The 18,752-nt window shown below is 40.4% G+C and overlaps 1 protein-coding gene across 1 annotated transcript in view; it reads right to left on the bottom strand.

Annotated features, from left to right (window-relative positions):
• CCDC9B (coiled-coil domain containing 9B) overlaps positions 1-18,752 on the bottom strand; it is a 59,480-nt gene that overhangs the window by 27,015 nt on the left and 13,713 nt on the right. The window contains exons 3-5 of the mRNA XM_032213593.1: positions 16,523-16,627; positions 12,674-12,832; positions 9,451-9,600 (exon numbers count right to left, since the gene is read on the bottom strand). Of these exons, the coding sequence (XP_032069484.1) occupies positions 9,451-9,600; positions 12,674-12,832; positions 16,523-16,627 (414 nt within the window). The remainder of the gene's footprint in view (positions 1-9,450; positions 9,601-12,673; positions 12,833-16,522; positions 16,628-18,752) is intronic.

Below are 18,752 nucleotides of genomic sequence, written 5' to 3'. Positions count from 1 at the left end.
AAATGGGGCTGCAGTATGATTATAATTCCTGTTCCTGGCTGGCTGAGCTGCTGAGCATATAGTACATTTTGTGCCATGCAAGAGACAAAAAAAATCAACACGCTTCCTACCCTCAAATTAATAAATCAATCTACTAAGCTGGTTCAAAGCCCCCTATATAAAAGTCTTTCCAATTTTACATCTTTCTTATAATTTTTACACCCTGGTTGAAAGCTGCATGTGTGTGAAATCAATCCCTCCTCCAGGTTTATATTTGAAAACTAAAATACAAAAGAACCTCAATTCCCTGGAGTTTTTTTTTTAAACACAGGATGCTGAGAAGATGAGCAAGCTGGAACGAATAAGTTTTACTCCTGCTAATTGTCTGGGCTGGGACCCTTTTATCTGAACATCAAAGTTCTTACATAGAGACACAGAGCAATGGAAATTCCATTTCAGGGTTACATTCAATCTCTCTCTTTCATAAAGTATGGGTTTACATAATGCTTATTTTTATTGTTCTTACATTTGCAGCAAAACTACATTACAATATCCATAATGTTGGAAGGGCAACTTAGGAAGTTGAGGGACAAGGAAGAAAGACAGAAGATGGCACTGATTTGCATATGCTGATATTTTTAATTGATTCCAATGACCAATATACCAATTCAATCCCTTGTTCAGATTTTTATTAGTTCTAGTTTAGAGAAAGAAAGTCCTCCTTGTTTCCCTCCAGGATATCAGCAGATGGCCAGTTTTTAACCTAGTTCTTCTCTCTTTTTTTCCTCATAGTAACAGCATCAGATGCTAGATGGTTGTGCTAAAATCAGGGTTTGCTAGATTCTGGGATTCCCTTAGAGTACCATGATTTTGGATTAAAAGAATGGATTGTCAATTCACTAAAAATGTCATGTTCTTTTAATAACAAGTATGGAATCATCAGCTGACATGTTTTGACCATAGAGAAACCAGCCTTGTTAAGCTACCAAGTCTGGGATTATAAAGATGGCAGAACTTTTGAAATGGTGAAACTGAACTGTTGATCAGGGAGAAGGCAATAAATACTTTTATAAAGGTTGGAAACGTCTTATGGTCTTTTGCTGAAAATGGAACAAAAAATGAATGGGTGAGTGAAAAGATATGAATGAGATAGTTTGGGTTTTGTATAAATGGTGTTACGGGAGATGAGTGGTTAACATCCCTCAATATTATCTGGATTTCATTTTGACCTATTGGTTCCAAGGAAGAAGATAATGCAATACTGTTAATACTGTAACACGCTCTACATGGGGCTGCCCTTGAAGAGTGTTCGAAGACTACAGTTGGTCCAGAATGCAGCCGCTCGAGCGATACTGGGTGTACCTAGATACACCCATGTTACACCCATCCTCCGCAAGCTGCACTGGCTCCCTATTGGTCTCCGAACGCGCTTCAAGGTGCTAGTCGTTACTTTTAAATCCCTACATGGTTTAGGACCTGGCTACCTGAGAGACCGCCTTCTGCCACATACCTCCCAACGACCAATAAGATCTCACAGGTTGGGCCTCCTCTGGGTGCCGTTGGCCGGACAATGCCGGCTGGCGGCCCCTCGGGGGAGAGCCTTCTCTGTAGCTGCGCCGGCCCTGTGGAATGATCTACCTGTAAAGATCTGGACCCTTACCACTCTCCCGGCCTTCCGAAAAGCCACCAAAACCTGGCTGTTCCGGCAGGCCTGGGGCTGTTGATTAATTTCCAGCCCCACTTAGATAGAATGGAATGGTGTGTAATTTTTAACAACTGTATTTTTAGTCTTAAACTTTTAAATGTTTTTATCTTGCTCTGTAAGCCGCCCTGAGTCCCACGGGATTGGGCAGCATACAAATTCTATTAAATTCTAAATTCTAAAATGTGATAGATGATTTCTATCCCATGTAGGCTAAATCCATGTCTTACCTGGCTTCTTTGGGAAACACAAGAATTGGGGATGAATGTCTCAATCTGTGATATGGTCTACACCAGTGCTTCTCAACCTTGGCCCATGTGAAGATCTGTGGACTTCAACTCTTGGAATTTCCCAGCCAGCTCTGCTGGCTGGGAGATTCTGAAAGTTGAAATCCATGCAACTTCAAGTGACCAAGGTTGAGAAACACTGGTCTACACCATCTCAGGATAGGAGAAACCTTGCAGAATGTGGTTGAATATCTCTTCTAAATGAGAACTTTCTCTAGTTAATTAGGCAACCGTTGCCCAGTCTCTAACCTTCCCCATTTAAAGGTAAAGGTTCCCCTTATACATATGTGCTAGTCATTCCTGACTCTAGGGGGCAGTGCTCATCTCCGTTTCAAAGGCAAAGAGCCAGCACTGTCTGAAGACATCTCTATGGTCATGTGGCCGGCATGGCTAAATGCCAAAGGCACCCGGAACACTGTTACCTTCCCATCAAAGATGGTTCCAATTTTTCTACTTGCATTTTTACATGCTAGGTTGGCAGAAGCTGTGACACGTAATGGGAGCTCACCCCGTTACACGGTGCTAGGGATTCTAACTGCCGAACTGCCGACCTTTCTGATCAACAAGCTCAGGGCCTTAGCCACTGAGCCGCAACATCCCTATCTTCCCCGTTTAGAAAAGGCTTTTTACAAAAGAGGGGAAAGAATTGCCTTCTGGCAAGATGGGCCAGAATTTAATTAATTAATTGATTGATTAATTAATTAATTAATTGTAGAAGTATAACTACAGAAACCTGATGAAGAGAAAACAAATTATTTAAACCACTTTCAGTCAGGCCTGGATATTCAGCTAGAATTGCAATGGTCACCCTATGGATGATCTCTGTCAGGAACTTGATGGGACAATGTACCTCTCCTGGTCCTCTTTTGTCTTTCTATGGTGCCCTTTAGAATGCCTGTGAGAATTAGAAATTAAAGACACTGTTTTGCAGTGGTTTCTTTCCTTCTTGAATAAGTGATAGCAGTTGTAAGGGGAGGATGTCAATCTCATTGGACAGATTAGACCATGAAATCAACTTCATGGGATGACTAAAGCAGATTTTATTGAGCATGGTTATAAAAGAATCTTACAAGTCGGACTGTTCTGATTTTGATAAATAAAATGTGTTCAGGAAAACTGCAGTTAAAATGTTCAGTAAAAAAGTTGGCACTAATTAATCAACAGCTGTTTACTTTAAGAAAAGCCACACCGCATCATGCAGGCCAGTGGTGGGTTCCAGATCCTGGTGCAACCGGAAGGGTGCAATGGGGCTGGGTGTCCACCACATGAATGTGCACACATGTGCAGCACGTGCATGCGTACTTATCACCTGTGACGCTCCAGCTCTTCAGTGGAGCATCACACAGTTGCTGTACGCTCCGTGCGCGGAAGCCCCGAACAGCTCAAATACAGGCAAGGAGCGTGGGCGGGCAGGCCCTCCTGAGCACTGTACCGGAACGGTACCTGGTGCTCCCAGCAGGCACCGGTATGCCCGTACCGGAGCGTACCGTTCGTGTCCCACCACTGATGCAGAGTGCAGACACAAAATCTGAAAAGTCTGAGAATCTGAGAGGACAATGTTCCCCCTGCAGGTCAGGGATATATTGCTATTGCCTGTTGCTAACTCTGTCTTACAGAGTATTCTTCCATCAGAAAAATTCCACGTTGTTCCAGCGATTCAAACAACCAACTTCCTGCAGCCAACTTGCCATGGGACAGGAGTTACACTAATATCAAAGAAATAGTCCAATAGAATCTTTAAAGAAGGGATGCCAAAGGAGGGACTAAATAAAATGTGAATAGCTACAATTAAGATAATTCTTAAATTATTTTAAATAATTAAATTGAATTGCCCTGCAGTGAGTTGTCCTGTGGCAAGTTGGCCGTGGCAAGTTGTTCCGTGGTGAGTTGGCCATTGCGAGTTGCCTGCGTCCCATTCTGGCCTAGACGGTATCGAGAATAGCAGTTTTTATGAAGTGTCTTTTAGTGTGTAAACCGTAGATGCAGCAAATCCAATTAGAAATAAAGTAGGATTCCTGTCCTTCTGTGCCTCTTCACTTTTCTCTCTGCCAGCTTTGTGTTGTTTATCTAACATATTGCAATCATCTGGCAGAGTCTGCACAGCACTAGGTTACACATAGACTTGCATTAAAAAAGGCAGTTGCTGCCAAATGTACTGTTTATATCCCTTTGAAATGCCAGGATCAAATGTTTGTGTTCTTCCCTCCAGGAGCCCTGGGCTCAGGGACAATGGCGCACTGTTGCTGGGAAAATACTGGCCGTTAGGGAGAACCCTGAGCCGGCTCTGTTAGCTGTCTCTCCCAGCATGATTTACACTCTTTGATTCAGTGTGTCCATTTGATTCCCAGCAGGTCCATCAAACATCTCACATGAAAAAAAATAGTCTAGGTCCATCTAAGGTTGCACAGCTCTATAGGCATGGAACATTTTTTTCTCCCTTTTCAGACAAAAGTGAGGCCAGGGCACTCTCCCACTGCCATTGCGTTGCACCCTGCAGAGCATAAAGGACACACACAAACTGTGCTATTCTTGGGTTAATCTTCTCTGTCAGCAGCACATCACTTAGACTTCATCAGTTTCAGGCGGCTTTAAATGTGTTTGGAAATCTTGGCTCAGGAAGCCTAAAGTAATACACTCTTTAAAAAGCAGCATTTTTAAGACGTGTACTGTCAGAGGGAGACCTCCCACCGTAGAACCAGGGGTGGGTTGCTGCCGGCGTTAGTGCTGGTTCGCAACCCATGCGCAACATGCATAAATTGTACACAATATAAATTGTCCTGTGTGCAGGTGCAGAACAATTTACACTGAGCTGCGCACGCACAGTCACTAAAATCCAAAATGGCGGCGGCCAAGCAGCAGCAAGAGAACCAATTCAGGGGTGTGGCAGGCCTGGGTTGATGCCGGTTCTGCGACCCAGGCCTGAATTCCACTACCGGTTTGGCTGAATTAGGCCAAACCAGCAGAACCCACCTCTGCATAGAAGCTTAGGTTGTAACCTACTATGGTTTAAGACAGTAAATTGACTGTTGCTATTACTATTACAAGATTGACTTTCCATGGAAGGAGAGGTGGGTTCCTACCAGTTCGCACCTATTTGGTAGAACCGGTTCGTGAAATCTACCGAACCTGTTAGAAGAGATTCCACCAGTGGACCCGGAAAGCAGGCCACACCTACAGAAGAGGTTCTAAAACTTTTTGAAACCCACTACTGGTCCTTGGATATGATTATTCTACACGATCATGCTCATATTTATATGACTCAGTGCCTCTGTGAAAGGTAAGGATGATTACTGCATTTGTGGTGCAATCAGAACATTGCGTGTGTTGAAGTTGTTTTAACGCAAACCAAAGATGCCTTTTAAAAAACAAGTTTACATCCTATTCTTATGCATGCCAGTGCTGTGTGTGAGGTAATTTAAGGTGGTTCTGACAAGTGTCATCAGCATCTTCATATCCGGTCACATGGGCAGCAAGCCACTCCCATCCAGTCACCTGGGTGGCAAGCCACTCCCACAAAGGAGGCCACACCCACAGAGTAGGTTCGAACAATTTTTGAAACCCACCACTGCATGGAAGTGAAAGTAAAATTTGAAGAAGTGGGACAGAAAAGTTATTGATGCCTTTGGGAATGCCATGGGAATACCATGAAAGGAAACAAACACAAATGTCAAGAAAAGAACGAAAAAAATAACCAAATAAGTCAGCCCAGAATTCTTGCCTAATGATCATACCAGTGGGTGGGTTTCAAATTTTTTTACAACCTCTTCTGTAGGTGTGGCCTGCTTTGTGGGAGTGGCTTGCCAACCATGTGACCGGGTAGGAGTGGCTTGCCAGCCATGTGACCGGGTTGGAGTGGCTTGCCAGCCATGTGACTGGGTGGGCGTGGCCAACTTGTAAAATGTGGTGAAACTCACTTAACAATGCTCTTGCTTAGCAACCAAAATGTTGATTCAGAAACTCTGGCATTGAAGTGTGCAAGTCTTAAAGCTGTCAAGTTACAAGACCCTTGCACCTCTAGCCCTTTAGAAAAAACCCTAGGGGTGTTCAACCTTGACAGCTTTAAGACTTTTGGACTTCCACTCCCAGAATTCTTCCTCTCGCTCTTCATCTTGATGATGTGCAGACGGGTGGGGGGAGGGAGCTAGAACCGGTTCTAAACAGCACTGTAGATTTGTGGAGCCTCTTCTATAGAAGAGGTTAGAACTGGCAGGAACACACCCCTGGACCATACTCAAACTATCCTACTCTGGATACATCACGTACATCAAGAGCTACAGAATCTACAATACCAGAAAAAGTAAAAGGAAAGAGTGGGAGAGGGGAAGAGGACCACCAGAATAAAGTGGGTGGATTCAATTACAACAGCAATGGATGCCTGGTTGGAAAAATGAATTCCTGTAAGAAGAGATCTGGTTGGTTAGTTGCTCCAGTGATGGGTCCAGAAGGGGAAACACTCTCTCTGAAAAGCAGCTCCATGATTTGGGGATAGTGTTACAGTGATGACTACTACTATAACTCTGATCTGAAGGAAAATGCCGGAGAAAGAACATTGTGGAGAAAATCTATCTGTATGGTCATTAAGAATTGACACTGATTTGGTATCAAACAGTCAGTCAATCAATCATTATAAGACTAGAACTGTCCCCTGATCATAACCACAAAATGTCATTTAGAACAATTCTGCTTGAAGAATTTTTGAACGTTTACCTATTGCCTGGTTATGCAAGCTATATCTGGGCTGCAAAACTCCAGCTGACCAAAAGTAGCAGCAACCACTTGGTAAAGTAAAATCTTCCATAAAGTTTCACTTCTATACTTTTCTCGGGAGCCATTTCAAAATAATTGTTCACTACCTTGTCTTGGGTTTTTATTGTTGTTGTCATTTCCTAGGCTAACCAGCAATCCCATTTCCCAATGATGTCAAATCAAAACCATGGCCTGATATAACCCATTTTAGTTTCTGAGCCGATTCAAGGATAGGCAGGTGCTGCTACCGGCTGAGGTTAGGTATAATAAGCCTCAGAAAATGGAATCAAACCTGCTGATTGCCACCTTTTGGGATAATTATTGCATTTTCTAGCTCTTAAGTTTTCAAGCTCTTACAAACTTGAGGATGGAGGTAGTGAAAAACGTCAAATCTGCTGTTCCAGATTATTCTCTCTTATCACAAGTGCTCAAAAGCATTTCTATATAGATGCACAAGTATACATATGTATAAAGAAACTCATTCTGTCTACTTGCTCACAATCCAGTAGTGATATGCCTTTTAAGTATGACAACATATACATCACATACAAGTAATGGCAAAAACAACAGCTCTGAGTCAGATCCTCCCTCGTGTAGGATAACATGTTCTCAACTTATTATAGACACTTGCAGCCAATGAAAAATAAGATCACACTTGGAATATTACATCCAGTTTGCTCGCCACAATATAAAAACAGATGATGATGTTCTAGAAAGAGTACAAAGAACAGCAACGAAGATGATTAGGAGACTGGAGGCTGATCTTGGAGTCCTAGTTGACAATCACTTAAATAAGATCCAGCAGTGTGCTGCAGTTGCCAGCAAAGCCAACACAGTCCTAGGCTGCATTAATAGAGGAATAAAATCAAGATCACATGAAGTATTAATACCCCTTTATAGTGCCTTGATAAGCTCACACTTGGAATATTGCATCCAGTTTTGGCCACCACAGTATTAAAAAGACATTGGGACTTTAGAAAGAGTGCAGAGAAGAGTAACAAGAATGATTAGGGGACTGGAGGCTAAAACATGAAGAATGGTCGCAGGAATTGTGTATGTCTAGTTTAATGAAAAGAAGGACTAGGGTGATATGATAGCAGTTTTCCAAATATCTGTCACAAAGAAAATGGGATTCAACTTATTCCCCAAAGCACTTGAAAGCAGGTCAAAAAGCAATGGATGGAAACTAGTCAAGGAGAGAACCAACCTAGAACTTAAGGATAAATTTTCTGACAACTACAACAATTAATCAATGGAGTGACTTGCCTCCAGAAGTTGTGGGTGCTCCAACACTGGAGGTTTTAAGAAAAGATTGGACATCAATTTCACTAAAACGTTATAAGGTTTCCTTCTTAAGCGGGGTGTTGGACTAGAAGATCTGCAAGGTGCCTTCCAATTCTGTTATTTTCCAAAATCACCTAAAAGCTATAAAATCAAGCAATTAAAATGTTTAGCATTTGTTCCTAAAGGGCTTTATCCTTTGTATGTATTGTTGCTAAAAAAAAACAGATCCAAATTTGATGTCTTCCATCCTCAAACTCAGTAAGAGCTTGAAATTTTGGAGCTAAAAAATCATGCAATTATTATTTCAAGAGAATACAATCAATAGACTTGATTGGATTAGTACATTAAGTCATGGTCTGTTTTAGCTGTGATTTATTGAACAACCTACAGTCAGTTGAGTTCATATAATATGCTAAGCTATAAAAGTAATTTAAATGTTTCAATTCACATAAAATTGAAAAATTAAAATTATATCAAGCACAATTACTGTATGCATAAGTTTGGCTTATAAATATTGACTGTCATTTTTTTGCCATTTTCTATACTGGAGATTTTAATCCTATCATTCTGGGTTTTTGGGGGGGGGGGCGGGGAGAAGCAGGAATCTAGTAGCACTTTTTCCACCTAAAATGTTTTATTAAAAGTTGAAATTAAAACTGACTTCATCAGATGCAACTCATGAAAGTTTATGCCTTTTATTACAATTTGTTAGTCATAAAAGATGCTACCAAACTCCTGATTTTCTGCCACTGTATATTATAATGAATCTCTTTCTAGGCTGTCATTGGGATGGACCAGTTTTTCAAAGAGCTGAGTCCTGTCATTTTGCCCATTTCCCATCTCAGCAAAACTGGGTGTGGAAAAGAACTGGAGGGGCCAGGGACAGCCACAAAGCTTAATCCAAAAGGATTTGAGAGATGAAGCCTGGCTGATGTATGAATTGTCCTTTTTTTTTATCCTGGGATCTTTTAGGCTAAGTAGCATGATCCACTACAACCAATGAGGGACAAAATTGTGCAGCACAGCAACAAGAGGAATAAAGTGAGGTCTGCTAAAATGTCCCAGGAAGGGGTCTCTATGGTGTTTTTAGTAGCACCCTTGTTTTTCCTCACTCCAAAGAGGATTGCTGTAAATTTAACCAGTCGCCATCATTAAAAATGATCACCAAGTGTCCCTGAGAGCAAAAAGCTCCCTCCCCTTTCTCCTTGTGCAACTGCAATAAAGCTGGACATCGATTTTGTCCTACCATACAGGGAAGAAGCAGCTGGCTAAATGGATTATTGCCATTTAGATGCAGAATCTGTTCCAAAGGTTCCCCTTCCCAGAAGCTGTTAAGAGAACAGCCGCTGTCTCTGCATCAGAAACTGGCTCCCCTGTCAACATATATTAAAATTAGCACAAAAATTCTAGACAAGAACGGAAACTCTTGGGAGGAATTTGGAAAGTGCTCACCCTGCCTTTGTTTTCCATTGTAATAGCAATCTGCATTCTTCCTCTACAGAAAGCAAGCCGCTTATCCCTCTCTTCTTCGCTGATATCTGGGTCCTCTGCTGGATTCCCAGGATCCTCAGATCCCCATTTTTCTTGGACAACCCGCTTTCCCTGCAAAGGGACGAATGAGAATTACATATTCTTCCCGACAGACAAATCCACACCCCATTTCGCATCCCTTGTAATCCATGTGAAGTGTGGTGGCTTAGAAAATGAGCTTAACTTTGGTGCCAAGCATAAGTAGAAGTGTCACACTTCTTTTCTGCTTGGAGAGGTTCTGATTGAAAGCTCGGGCACAATAAACCAGGAGGGGGAAAAATCCCTGATAAACTCACAGTGTTTATCTATCAATCTACAACAAACACGTGGTAGTGTTAGGACACTGTCATTTTGGGGTTTGACCTTTTATTAAGAATACCTTGTTTTGGGTTGCTGCCTGTCAACAATAAATTGTCATCTACTTTGTTTTACGAAAATTCTGAGGTTTTTGAACTTCTGATGGGTGCCAAAGAATAGCTTTGGAAAATGGATATGAGGCTGAGAAATAAAATAGACTGCTAAAGCCACGAATCTGATTTCTGTATCACAGTTTGCCACAACTAATTCTCCACAGAAATCTATTCTCTCTAATCGGTCTGATTACTGGGGCAGATCTTCCATGTTTGCTGTTAAGTCAACAAGCTAGAAACTGTTTTTGATCTCACAAATGAAGTTAAATATACATGTCCCAGGATAATGTTGCAGGATTTAATCTGAGTGGTCACCAGGACAAGTGGTTTAATCTTCCAAGCTTTCGGTCTCCTGCTGGAGCCCATCCTGAGGGAACTTCTGTCTCATCAGAATGTGTGTGAGAGAAGTTTACATTCAGGTGAGAGAGAAGTTCCCTGAAGATGGGCTCCAGCAGGAGTCCAAAGCTTCGGAAGACTAAACCTCTGGTCCCGGTGACCTACCCAAATTGGATCCTTTTTGTTCTAATGAAAAAAAATCTACTAATATATTCTAATCTATAGCATACCTTCCTCCACTGAATAAGTGGAACACTCTCACATAAAGATCACCACCAATAGGTTATTATCAAATATAATTATAGTATTCCTAATAATTATATAGATTCTATTAAAAGGCATTTGAATAAATGGTGTTCTACATTATGACTCGATTTCATTGTTATAAAGTGTGTTGGGTCATGTTCTAACTTGTGTTGGGAAATCAGTTTTAAAACTTTTTGAAATAAGAAGCTTGGGTGAATCTTTCCTAGCAGAAACGCTGAAAAACTAAATGAAAGTATACAGAAGGATGCTAAATCTGCTTTCATATCAAACTCATTGGAGGTCTTTAGATGTAGAAAGTAAGGATTATTACCTTGACGAAATACTGTATGCAAGAAACATTACCTAAACTGAATCATTCCTAGGTTAGAACAATGAGATAACATTTGGAAGCACCTCAGATAGGCCCCCTCCTTAATTCATTGGAGCAAAACAAGGGAGAAGAGGTACAGTCAATTAAACTTGCAAGATTCTGTTATTGTAATAATCTCAGTAAAAGTAGTCTTAGCCGTCTTGTCAAATTGATTTCTATGTCTGGTTTACCTGGAGGCTGACACTGGGTAATATATTTCCACCGTAATCCTGTGCATATTTCCTTAGAAGCAGAATATTTCCAAGTACAGCAGAATGTACTTCCAGAAAGCTAAATTGCCTATAATTTAGATTTATAAAGATCACTTAGAGTCTCTGCTGGCCTGGGTAAATTATTTTAAATATAATAAATAAAAGTGATTTTGTGCTACCCTGTTTTCCCAAGAATAAGACCTCCTCAGATAAGCCCAATCGGGCTTTTGAGCCCATGTGCTAAAATAAGCCCTCCTCCCAAAATAAGCTCTCCCTGAAATATTGCAACATAGCAGCAGCCATGAGGTGACCATGCTCGCTGCCTCCTGCACCTCAAAAATAATAAGATGTCCCCAAAAATAAGACCAAGCGCTTATTTCAGGGGTCAAAAGAAAATAAGACCCTGTCTTATTTTGGGGAAAACACGGGTATGTATTATTAATCCTTGGATATGAGCAATATAAAAATACTACGACTGCTTTTACTTGATGCCTTCGAGATAGTTGATGATTGGCAAGATTTTGAAAGTAGTTTGACAATACCTGTTTCCTAGGACTGAGAGAGACAGACTGAATGGCACAAGGTTACCCACCTGGTTTTGTGCTAAGGCAGGACTAGAATTGGTTTAGTCTGAATCTCTACTACAAGTGCTAGAACCTTATTATTTGTTGTGGTATAATGGAATTTACAAGGAGTTTCCCTTCATTTTATCCCAAGTAAAGGATATTGAGCAGAGAAATAATGGCAGGTTAAAAGTCACCCAATAAGTTCCATAGTTGGAGAGGACTTGAATATGGTCTTCTTGATGTAGTCCTCCTTCTTAACCACTATTGTTTAAACAAGGAATAATGTATTAATCAAAGGTCATGGAGAGCCTTTTTTCTAGGTTTGATGAGATTTGCAGTTATATTCCCATGTGATCCACAGTGCCCAGAACCATGTCTTTCCCCCTCAGTCCTGATCACCATACAATGTGCTGCCAAGAACTGGCCAAATAGAGACATGAACTGGGAGGTGGATATGAATGACATGATCTGGGGACCAAGTAGATAAAAAAGTATGTATTCCAGCATGCCTTTAGCACTGATTTAGCTAGTGGATAAGCAACGTGTTTAGGAATCATGTTGATTGATTATTATTTTCATTTTTTTATTGCATAATTCAGAGTCACAAGCACCGTAATAAATAAATAAACTTGAAGAGCTAATTAATCTAGAACGATACAGTATATCTATGAATGGAAATTAATTCCTAGGTGATAGTTACTAAAGAAAAGCTAAAGTATTTATAGCATAATCTAATGTGTTAATATATCTATTCTTGAATTTGTGATGCTGCTGAAACACATACAGAGAAATCTGTAATAGCTATTTCTTTTTTTTACTGAATACATAATATAAGATCTTTAAAATTAACACAAAATCCGAGAGAACTGGGGGGGGGGGGGGAAAGGAAAAAATACTACAGACAAGGTGGGCAGAGTTTTGTTTGTAGGAAAGTAAGCAAGAGGTTTTTCCCAACTACTTTATTGCAGTGCCACCTCTAAAGATTCAAAAGGTCTTTAGACCCACCTTGCCTTTGTTGTCCATGGTCACGGCCAACTGAACCCGTTTCCCCATCCTGAATGTGAAGACGTGATCACTTTCTTCATCGTCTTCCTCGCTACCAACCCCAAAGCTTGAGGCAGAAGAGCAACTGCTTCCCCACTTCTCGTTCACAATCCTTTTCTCCTGCAAACGGAAGGGAGGTGGTTACAAAAATTAGGAGCGGTACTATTTTTCACTTTTTTATTTTTTTAGCAAAATATGAACTTATCCAAGAAAAATCTGCCCCAACATTCTCTTTGCCAGCAATATAAACACTGTAGGGTTTTTTTTAAGATTGAAGAAGAGCCCCAAATCTGGAAAAACAAATAATAAAATTGTTACGTATTGAATATATATATATATTCAATATATATTTATTTATTTGTGGGTTTTTTTATTTGTGCTGATAAATAAATAAAGGGAGACTAGTATAGATCTATTTCAAGCTGATGAGAGCTAAATAGCTTGAAATAGATCTATACTAGTCTCCCTTTATTTATTTATTTATCAGCACAAATTAAAAAAAAAGACAAATATAACAAAGGCAACAGTAAAAATATTGGGTTTCTGTCGTGATGGACTCTTGTGACGAGCCGAAGGACAGATGATGGAAGCAGTTAGCTTCCTCCCATAATTGGGGCTTACCAGGGGTTGTAAAAAATCTAATAGATACCTTTCACCCTGGCTTCGCTGATAAACGGATAAGAGCCTGTGGCCTAATGGCTAAGATCTCTGCCTAGTGTGCCTAGTATGCCATATAGCCCAGGTTCAAATCCCAGTAAGGGTATGGCTAGCTGATGAGAGCTAAATAGCTTGAAATAGATCTATACTAGTCTCCCTTTATTTATTTATCAGCACAAATAAAAAAAACACAAATATAACAAAGGCAACAGTAAAAATATTGGGTTTCTGTCGTGATGGACTCTTGTGACGAGCCAAAGGACAGATGATGGAAGCAGTTAGCTTCCTCCCATAATTGGGGCTTTGTGTTAAGCCCTGCTAAAGTGAAACTAACCTTTAGAAGATGTTAACTATTAACTGCAACTGTTTTGGAGGGAAACTTAGAACATTCATATTTGGGTGGGCTTTTTCAAGTATTGTAATTAAGGCCTTGTGGGCCCAGAGTATAAATTATAGGGATTTTCCTGTTATTCCACAGTTCCAGTTTTGAGTCAATAAATGCTGTTATATCTATGCTGGTCTGTTCCTGCCTTCTGAAGCCCACTACACAATAAAAATGATACCACATGTTTACCAATGCAAATTACAAATAATACCACATGTTTACCAATGCAATGATTATGCTACATGTATTAGAGTGATAAGGAAATAAATTGAATTGTGGCCATTCAATTGTGTTGAAGGGATTATCAGTGGTGGGTTGCAGGCGGTATGCCCCAGTACAGGCGTCCTGGAGCCTGCTTGGAGCACCGGATACTGTTCCAATACAATGCTCCGGACGGCCCACCCGCCCGCCCAAGCTCCTTACCGGTATTTTAAGTCTTCGGTGTTTCCGTGCATGCACACGGCACATACAGCGCCTGTGCGACGCTCCGCTGAGCAGCTGGAGCATCACGGAAGTTTGTGGAGGTGCTAAGACACATGTGTGCGCTGCGTGCGTCCATGTGGATGCTGCTGGACCCCTTCCAACTGTACCGGTTGGAACGGGATCCGGAACCCATCACTGGATTGTATAATCTATTGAGTTGGTTCATAAAACCATGAACCGTAGTAATGCAGTGCTTAGAATGCAGTATTGAAAGCTAATTCTCCTGACTGCCAGGGGTTCGATCCTCACCAGCTCAATGTTGACTCAGACTTTCATCTTTCTGAGGTCAGTAAAATAAGAACCCAGATTGTTGGGGGCAATATGGACTCTGGAAACCGCTTAGAAAGGGCTCTAAAACTCTGTGAAGTGGTATATAAGTCTAAGTGCTATTGCTATCATCATCATGACTGTGGTGAACTACCAGGTAAGTGGGTGAACAAATAAATACATAAATAAGCTGAATAAATAAATAAGGCAGTAGAAAGGATAGAGTTTTATATGGTTTAACTAAAGGATTTGAAACTATACTAAGAGAGCAGTGGTTAGAATGCAGTATTGCAGGCTAATTCTACCGACTGCTAGGAGTTTGATCCTGACTGGTTGAAGATTGATTCAGCCTTCCATACTTCCAAGTCAGTAAAATGAGGACAATGTGCTGACTCTGTAAACCGCTTGGAGATGTTTGTAAAGCACTATGAAGTGGTATATAAGTCTAAGTGCTACTGTTATTTAAATGTGCTGTATAATTTGAAAGTCTTTCCCTAGTGGGGACAAGTCTAAAGTATAATTAGTGGAGACAATATGTATATCTTTGCATTTACTTTGCAGGTTTTCTTATACTGTAACATTCTATTAGCCTAGGGAAAGAGTGTAAATAATTATCAGGACTGCAGTAGCTCTGGAGATAGTTTAGAATCAGAGTTCCAGACTTAGAAGGAGCCTGGAGCTCAATCTCTTGTTCAGGCTAGAGATGGCAGTCCTACTCCTGCTTGAACACATCTGGAAAAGATCTCACCACCTCATTTAATATTTCAATCTCCTATCAACTTGCTGTTATTGATAGGTCATTTTGATAGGTCACCCCCTTTTTGTAATTTAAGATTACAAAAAATGTAGGGTAATATAACCCCAGAGTAGGTGCTATGGAATTCAGACATGTATATCTGTATGATACCCCTTCAGATATTTGTACTGTGACATCATATTCCTTCTCAGTCATCTGTCTTCAGATTAAGCATATCCAGTTATCTCCTTTCCTCCATAGTGGGCCATGACCTTATGCAGAAGATGAGAAAGAAGAATTATGTGCACCTATGTATTGCTATTATATTTTTAAAAATTCCTAAGAGACTAACCTAAAACTTGCTACTTTATATTTTTCTTACTACAATTTAAGCTGCCCACAACCTTGTGCTCTGTTGCTCTACAAATTCTTCCACCTCTATTTAAAAGAAGTGTCAAGTCATCTTCAACTACTGAAAGCTTCATGTACACATCAATATAGTTTTCTTGGCAGCATTACAAGAGAAACTTTCCATTGTGTCTGATTCTGTAATGTTTTTCCTACTTTCTACCCTGTTTCTCTCTCAAGACCAATATGATTATTCAGGTTTTCCCACCTTCTCAGGTCAGTTTCTTCCATCTTTACCTATGGAAAATGATGAAGTATGATAGAAATAGTAATTCATCACACATAGGCACTAGATTAGGAAATGTGAGAAAGTAAAGTTGGAATTGCTGCCTGTGTTTTGGAAAAGCAACTGCAGCCATCAGAAATACATTATTTGCACTTCCCACATTCATCCAGATGTTCACTCCTACATTTTCTCAGGAGTATCCCAGTTGCCTGGCTAATTGAGTCACACCCTGATGTTTTGAAGGATGTACTGATGTCCAGAGGCAGCCTCGCCCCATCCAGTCTTTTGACTTTACAAAAGCAAATGCTAAGACAAAATAGAAAAAAAGAGTGTGTAGCAGGAAAGGTAAAAACAAGCAACCTACAGATGAAGATGTGGAGGTGACATCTGTAGATTGGCAGCTATTTACAAGCAGGCAAGAAGACTTGCATTCAACCACCAGGATCACAAGCTGATTGGGAGTCCCACTTGGAGCCCAGTAGTAACTAGAAAAGGAGCAACTACATTGAAACAGCACCACATCCTAACAGTGCAAGAATGTTTGGGAAAAGGCAAAGGTTTCCTGTTACTAAAATAATCTAATGTAGCTAGAATCTCCTGTACTATTCCAACATTTCATTTTCAGCAGAAAAGGCAGAGTGTGTTTACATGATGTGGTTTGGTGATGGTGATGGTAAGGCCATCTGGCCTAGCCTTCCTTGACGTGACAGCCATTCCTTCTCGTTCTGCTTGTTTCTTGTCTTCTTCTATTTCCTGAAAAAGTGACATATAATTTTTTTACCAGGTCAGCTGTCAACAGCTAAACAAGTAAACATTAGAAACAGCATTGCCAAGGGAGAAATTTAAAGAAGCTTAAAAAAATTACATGTTCCCCACAAAGAATTCTTGCTGTCATTAAATATACATACATACTAGTGGTGGAAATCAATTTTTTTTACTACCAGTTCTGTGGGCATGGCTTTGTGGGTGTGGCAGGAGAAGGATACTATAAAATCCCCTTTCCCTCCTGATCAGTTGGGACTTTGGAGGCAGAGAATAGATGGGGGTGGGGCCAATCAGAGGTGGTATTTTCCGGTTCTCCGAACTACTCATAATTTCCACTACCAGTTCTCCAGAACTGGTCAGATCCTGCTGAATACCACCTCTGATACACACCAAGGCTTTACCACTGTATGTGCATGGATAAAAAAATCACAAAAAGCTGTATTTGCACAACCATGCTCAGCTAAAATGTGGTTAGCTACTTTGTAGTTGAATGTATTAGTGATCTGTATTTGTGGACCCTGGGCATGTTATTCTCTCTATAACATGGCATTTGCATAATTTGTGTGGCTGGTAGAACATCTACCCTGGCCCTGGAACAATAGACTTACAGCTATATATTCTGGATATTCTTCAAATGGGATTAGGCCAGTAGACTATTGTTAGCTTTGCTTTTACACAATTGCTTATAGTTTCCAGGAAAACTCACATTAATTTAGTTTCATTTTCCCCATATTTTAATTGGTTGAATATCCTGGATCTTGAGGACCACTTCTTACCCCAATTTTTAGACTCTGCCTTCCACATTGATAGACTGGCAATAGTCACTTCTCAACATGGCACAACCTAGCCAATCATATAGTTAATCAGCATGTTGTGCAGACATACTTCATGTTTTCTGTTCATGGATCAGTAGGTTGCCTGAATCTAGAAAAATGGTTTAATGAATAAACCATAATCAAAATATCAACGGATAAGTATGCTATCCATATACAGCCAATGTGAATCCTTGTCCTTGACATTTCATCAAATAGTTGCAAATCCCCCCGCAAAACCTTCACCAGGCAAGTTAGCTCTTATCAATTAATATAACAGAATAACAGAAGGGACCTCTTCCAACCCTTCTAGTCCAATCCCTTGCTCAGGTAGGAAACCATATACCATTTCCGACAAATGGTTGTCCAATCTTCTGGTCTGATTTATACCTTGTATTAACCCGAGAGTCATTTGTATGATATACTCTACCATAGGGTATGAAATCCATTTGTTGAAGCCATAGGAACCCTGGGGGCAAGTGACAGTGCAATATTGTAATTCAACATTATGCAAACACAAGTAGTAGAACAAAGTGAAACTAGAGTCTTGGATTTTAAGAGAGCTAATTTCAATAAACTTAGAGAGAGATTGGGAAGAATTCCATGGATGAGAATCCTCAAGGGGAAAACAACTCAAGAAGCTTGGGAAATTTTGAAAAATGAGATTACAAAAGATCAGTCTAGCACAATACCAATGAAGAAGAAAAATAACAGCTCCCAAAAGAAACCAGCATGGCTGCATAAAGAACTCCCTGACAAATTGAAAGACAAAAAAGTTAAGTATAAAAAGTGGAAAGAGGGGGGACATAACTAAGGCAGAATATCAGCAAATAGCCTGAGCCTCTAAAGATGAAGTAAGGAAAGCTAAGGCTCACAATGAAGAAAGGCTTGCCACAAAAATAAAAAATAACAAAAAAAGCTTCTTCCAACATGTTAAAAACAAGAAAAGGATTAAGGAAACAATTGGTCCATTGCTGGGAGAAAGTGGCAAGAAGGTGACAAGCAACAGGGAGAAAGCAGAACTATTTAACTCATTTTTTGCATCTGTCTTTACACAAAGGGATAAAACAGTCAAACCTATCAAAAACAGCACCAGAAAAATCAGATTAGGAACACAAATTGAAATAGGGAAGAAAATGGTAAGTGAGCACCTGTCTACCCTAGACGAGTTCAAATCACCAGGACCGGACGGATTGCACCCCAGGGTTCTGAAGGAACTGGCAGATGAGATCTCAGAGCCACTGAACTATATCTATCAGAGATCCTGGAGCACCGGGGAACTGCCAGAGGACGGGAAAAAG

Source organism: Thamnophis elegans, chromosome 1 (genome assembly GCF_009769535.1).
Source record: "Thamnophis elegans isolate rThaEle1 chromosome 1, rThaEle1.pri, whole genome shotgun sequence".
Taxonomy (NCBI): domain Eukaryota; kingdom Metazoa; phylum Chordata; class Lepidosauria; order Squamata; family Colubridae; genus Thamnophis; species Thamnophis elegans.
The sequence above is the reverse complement of the archived record's forward strand: the minus strand, read 5'-3'. Positions and strand labels throughout refer to the sequence as shown.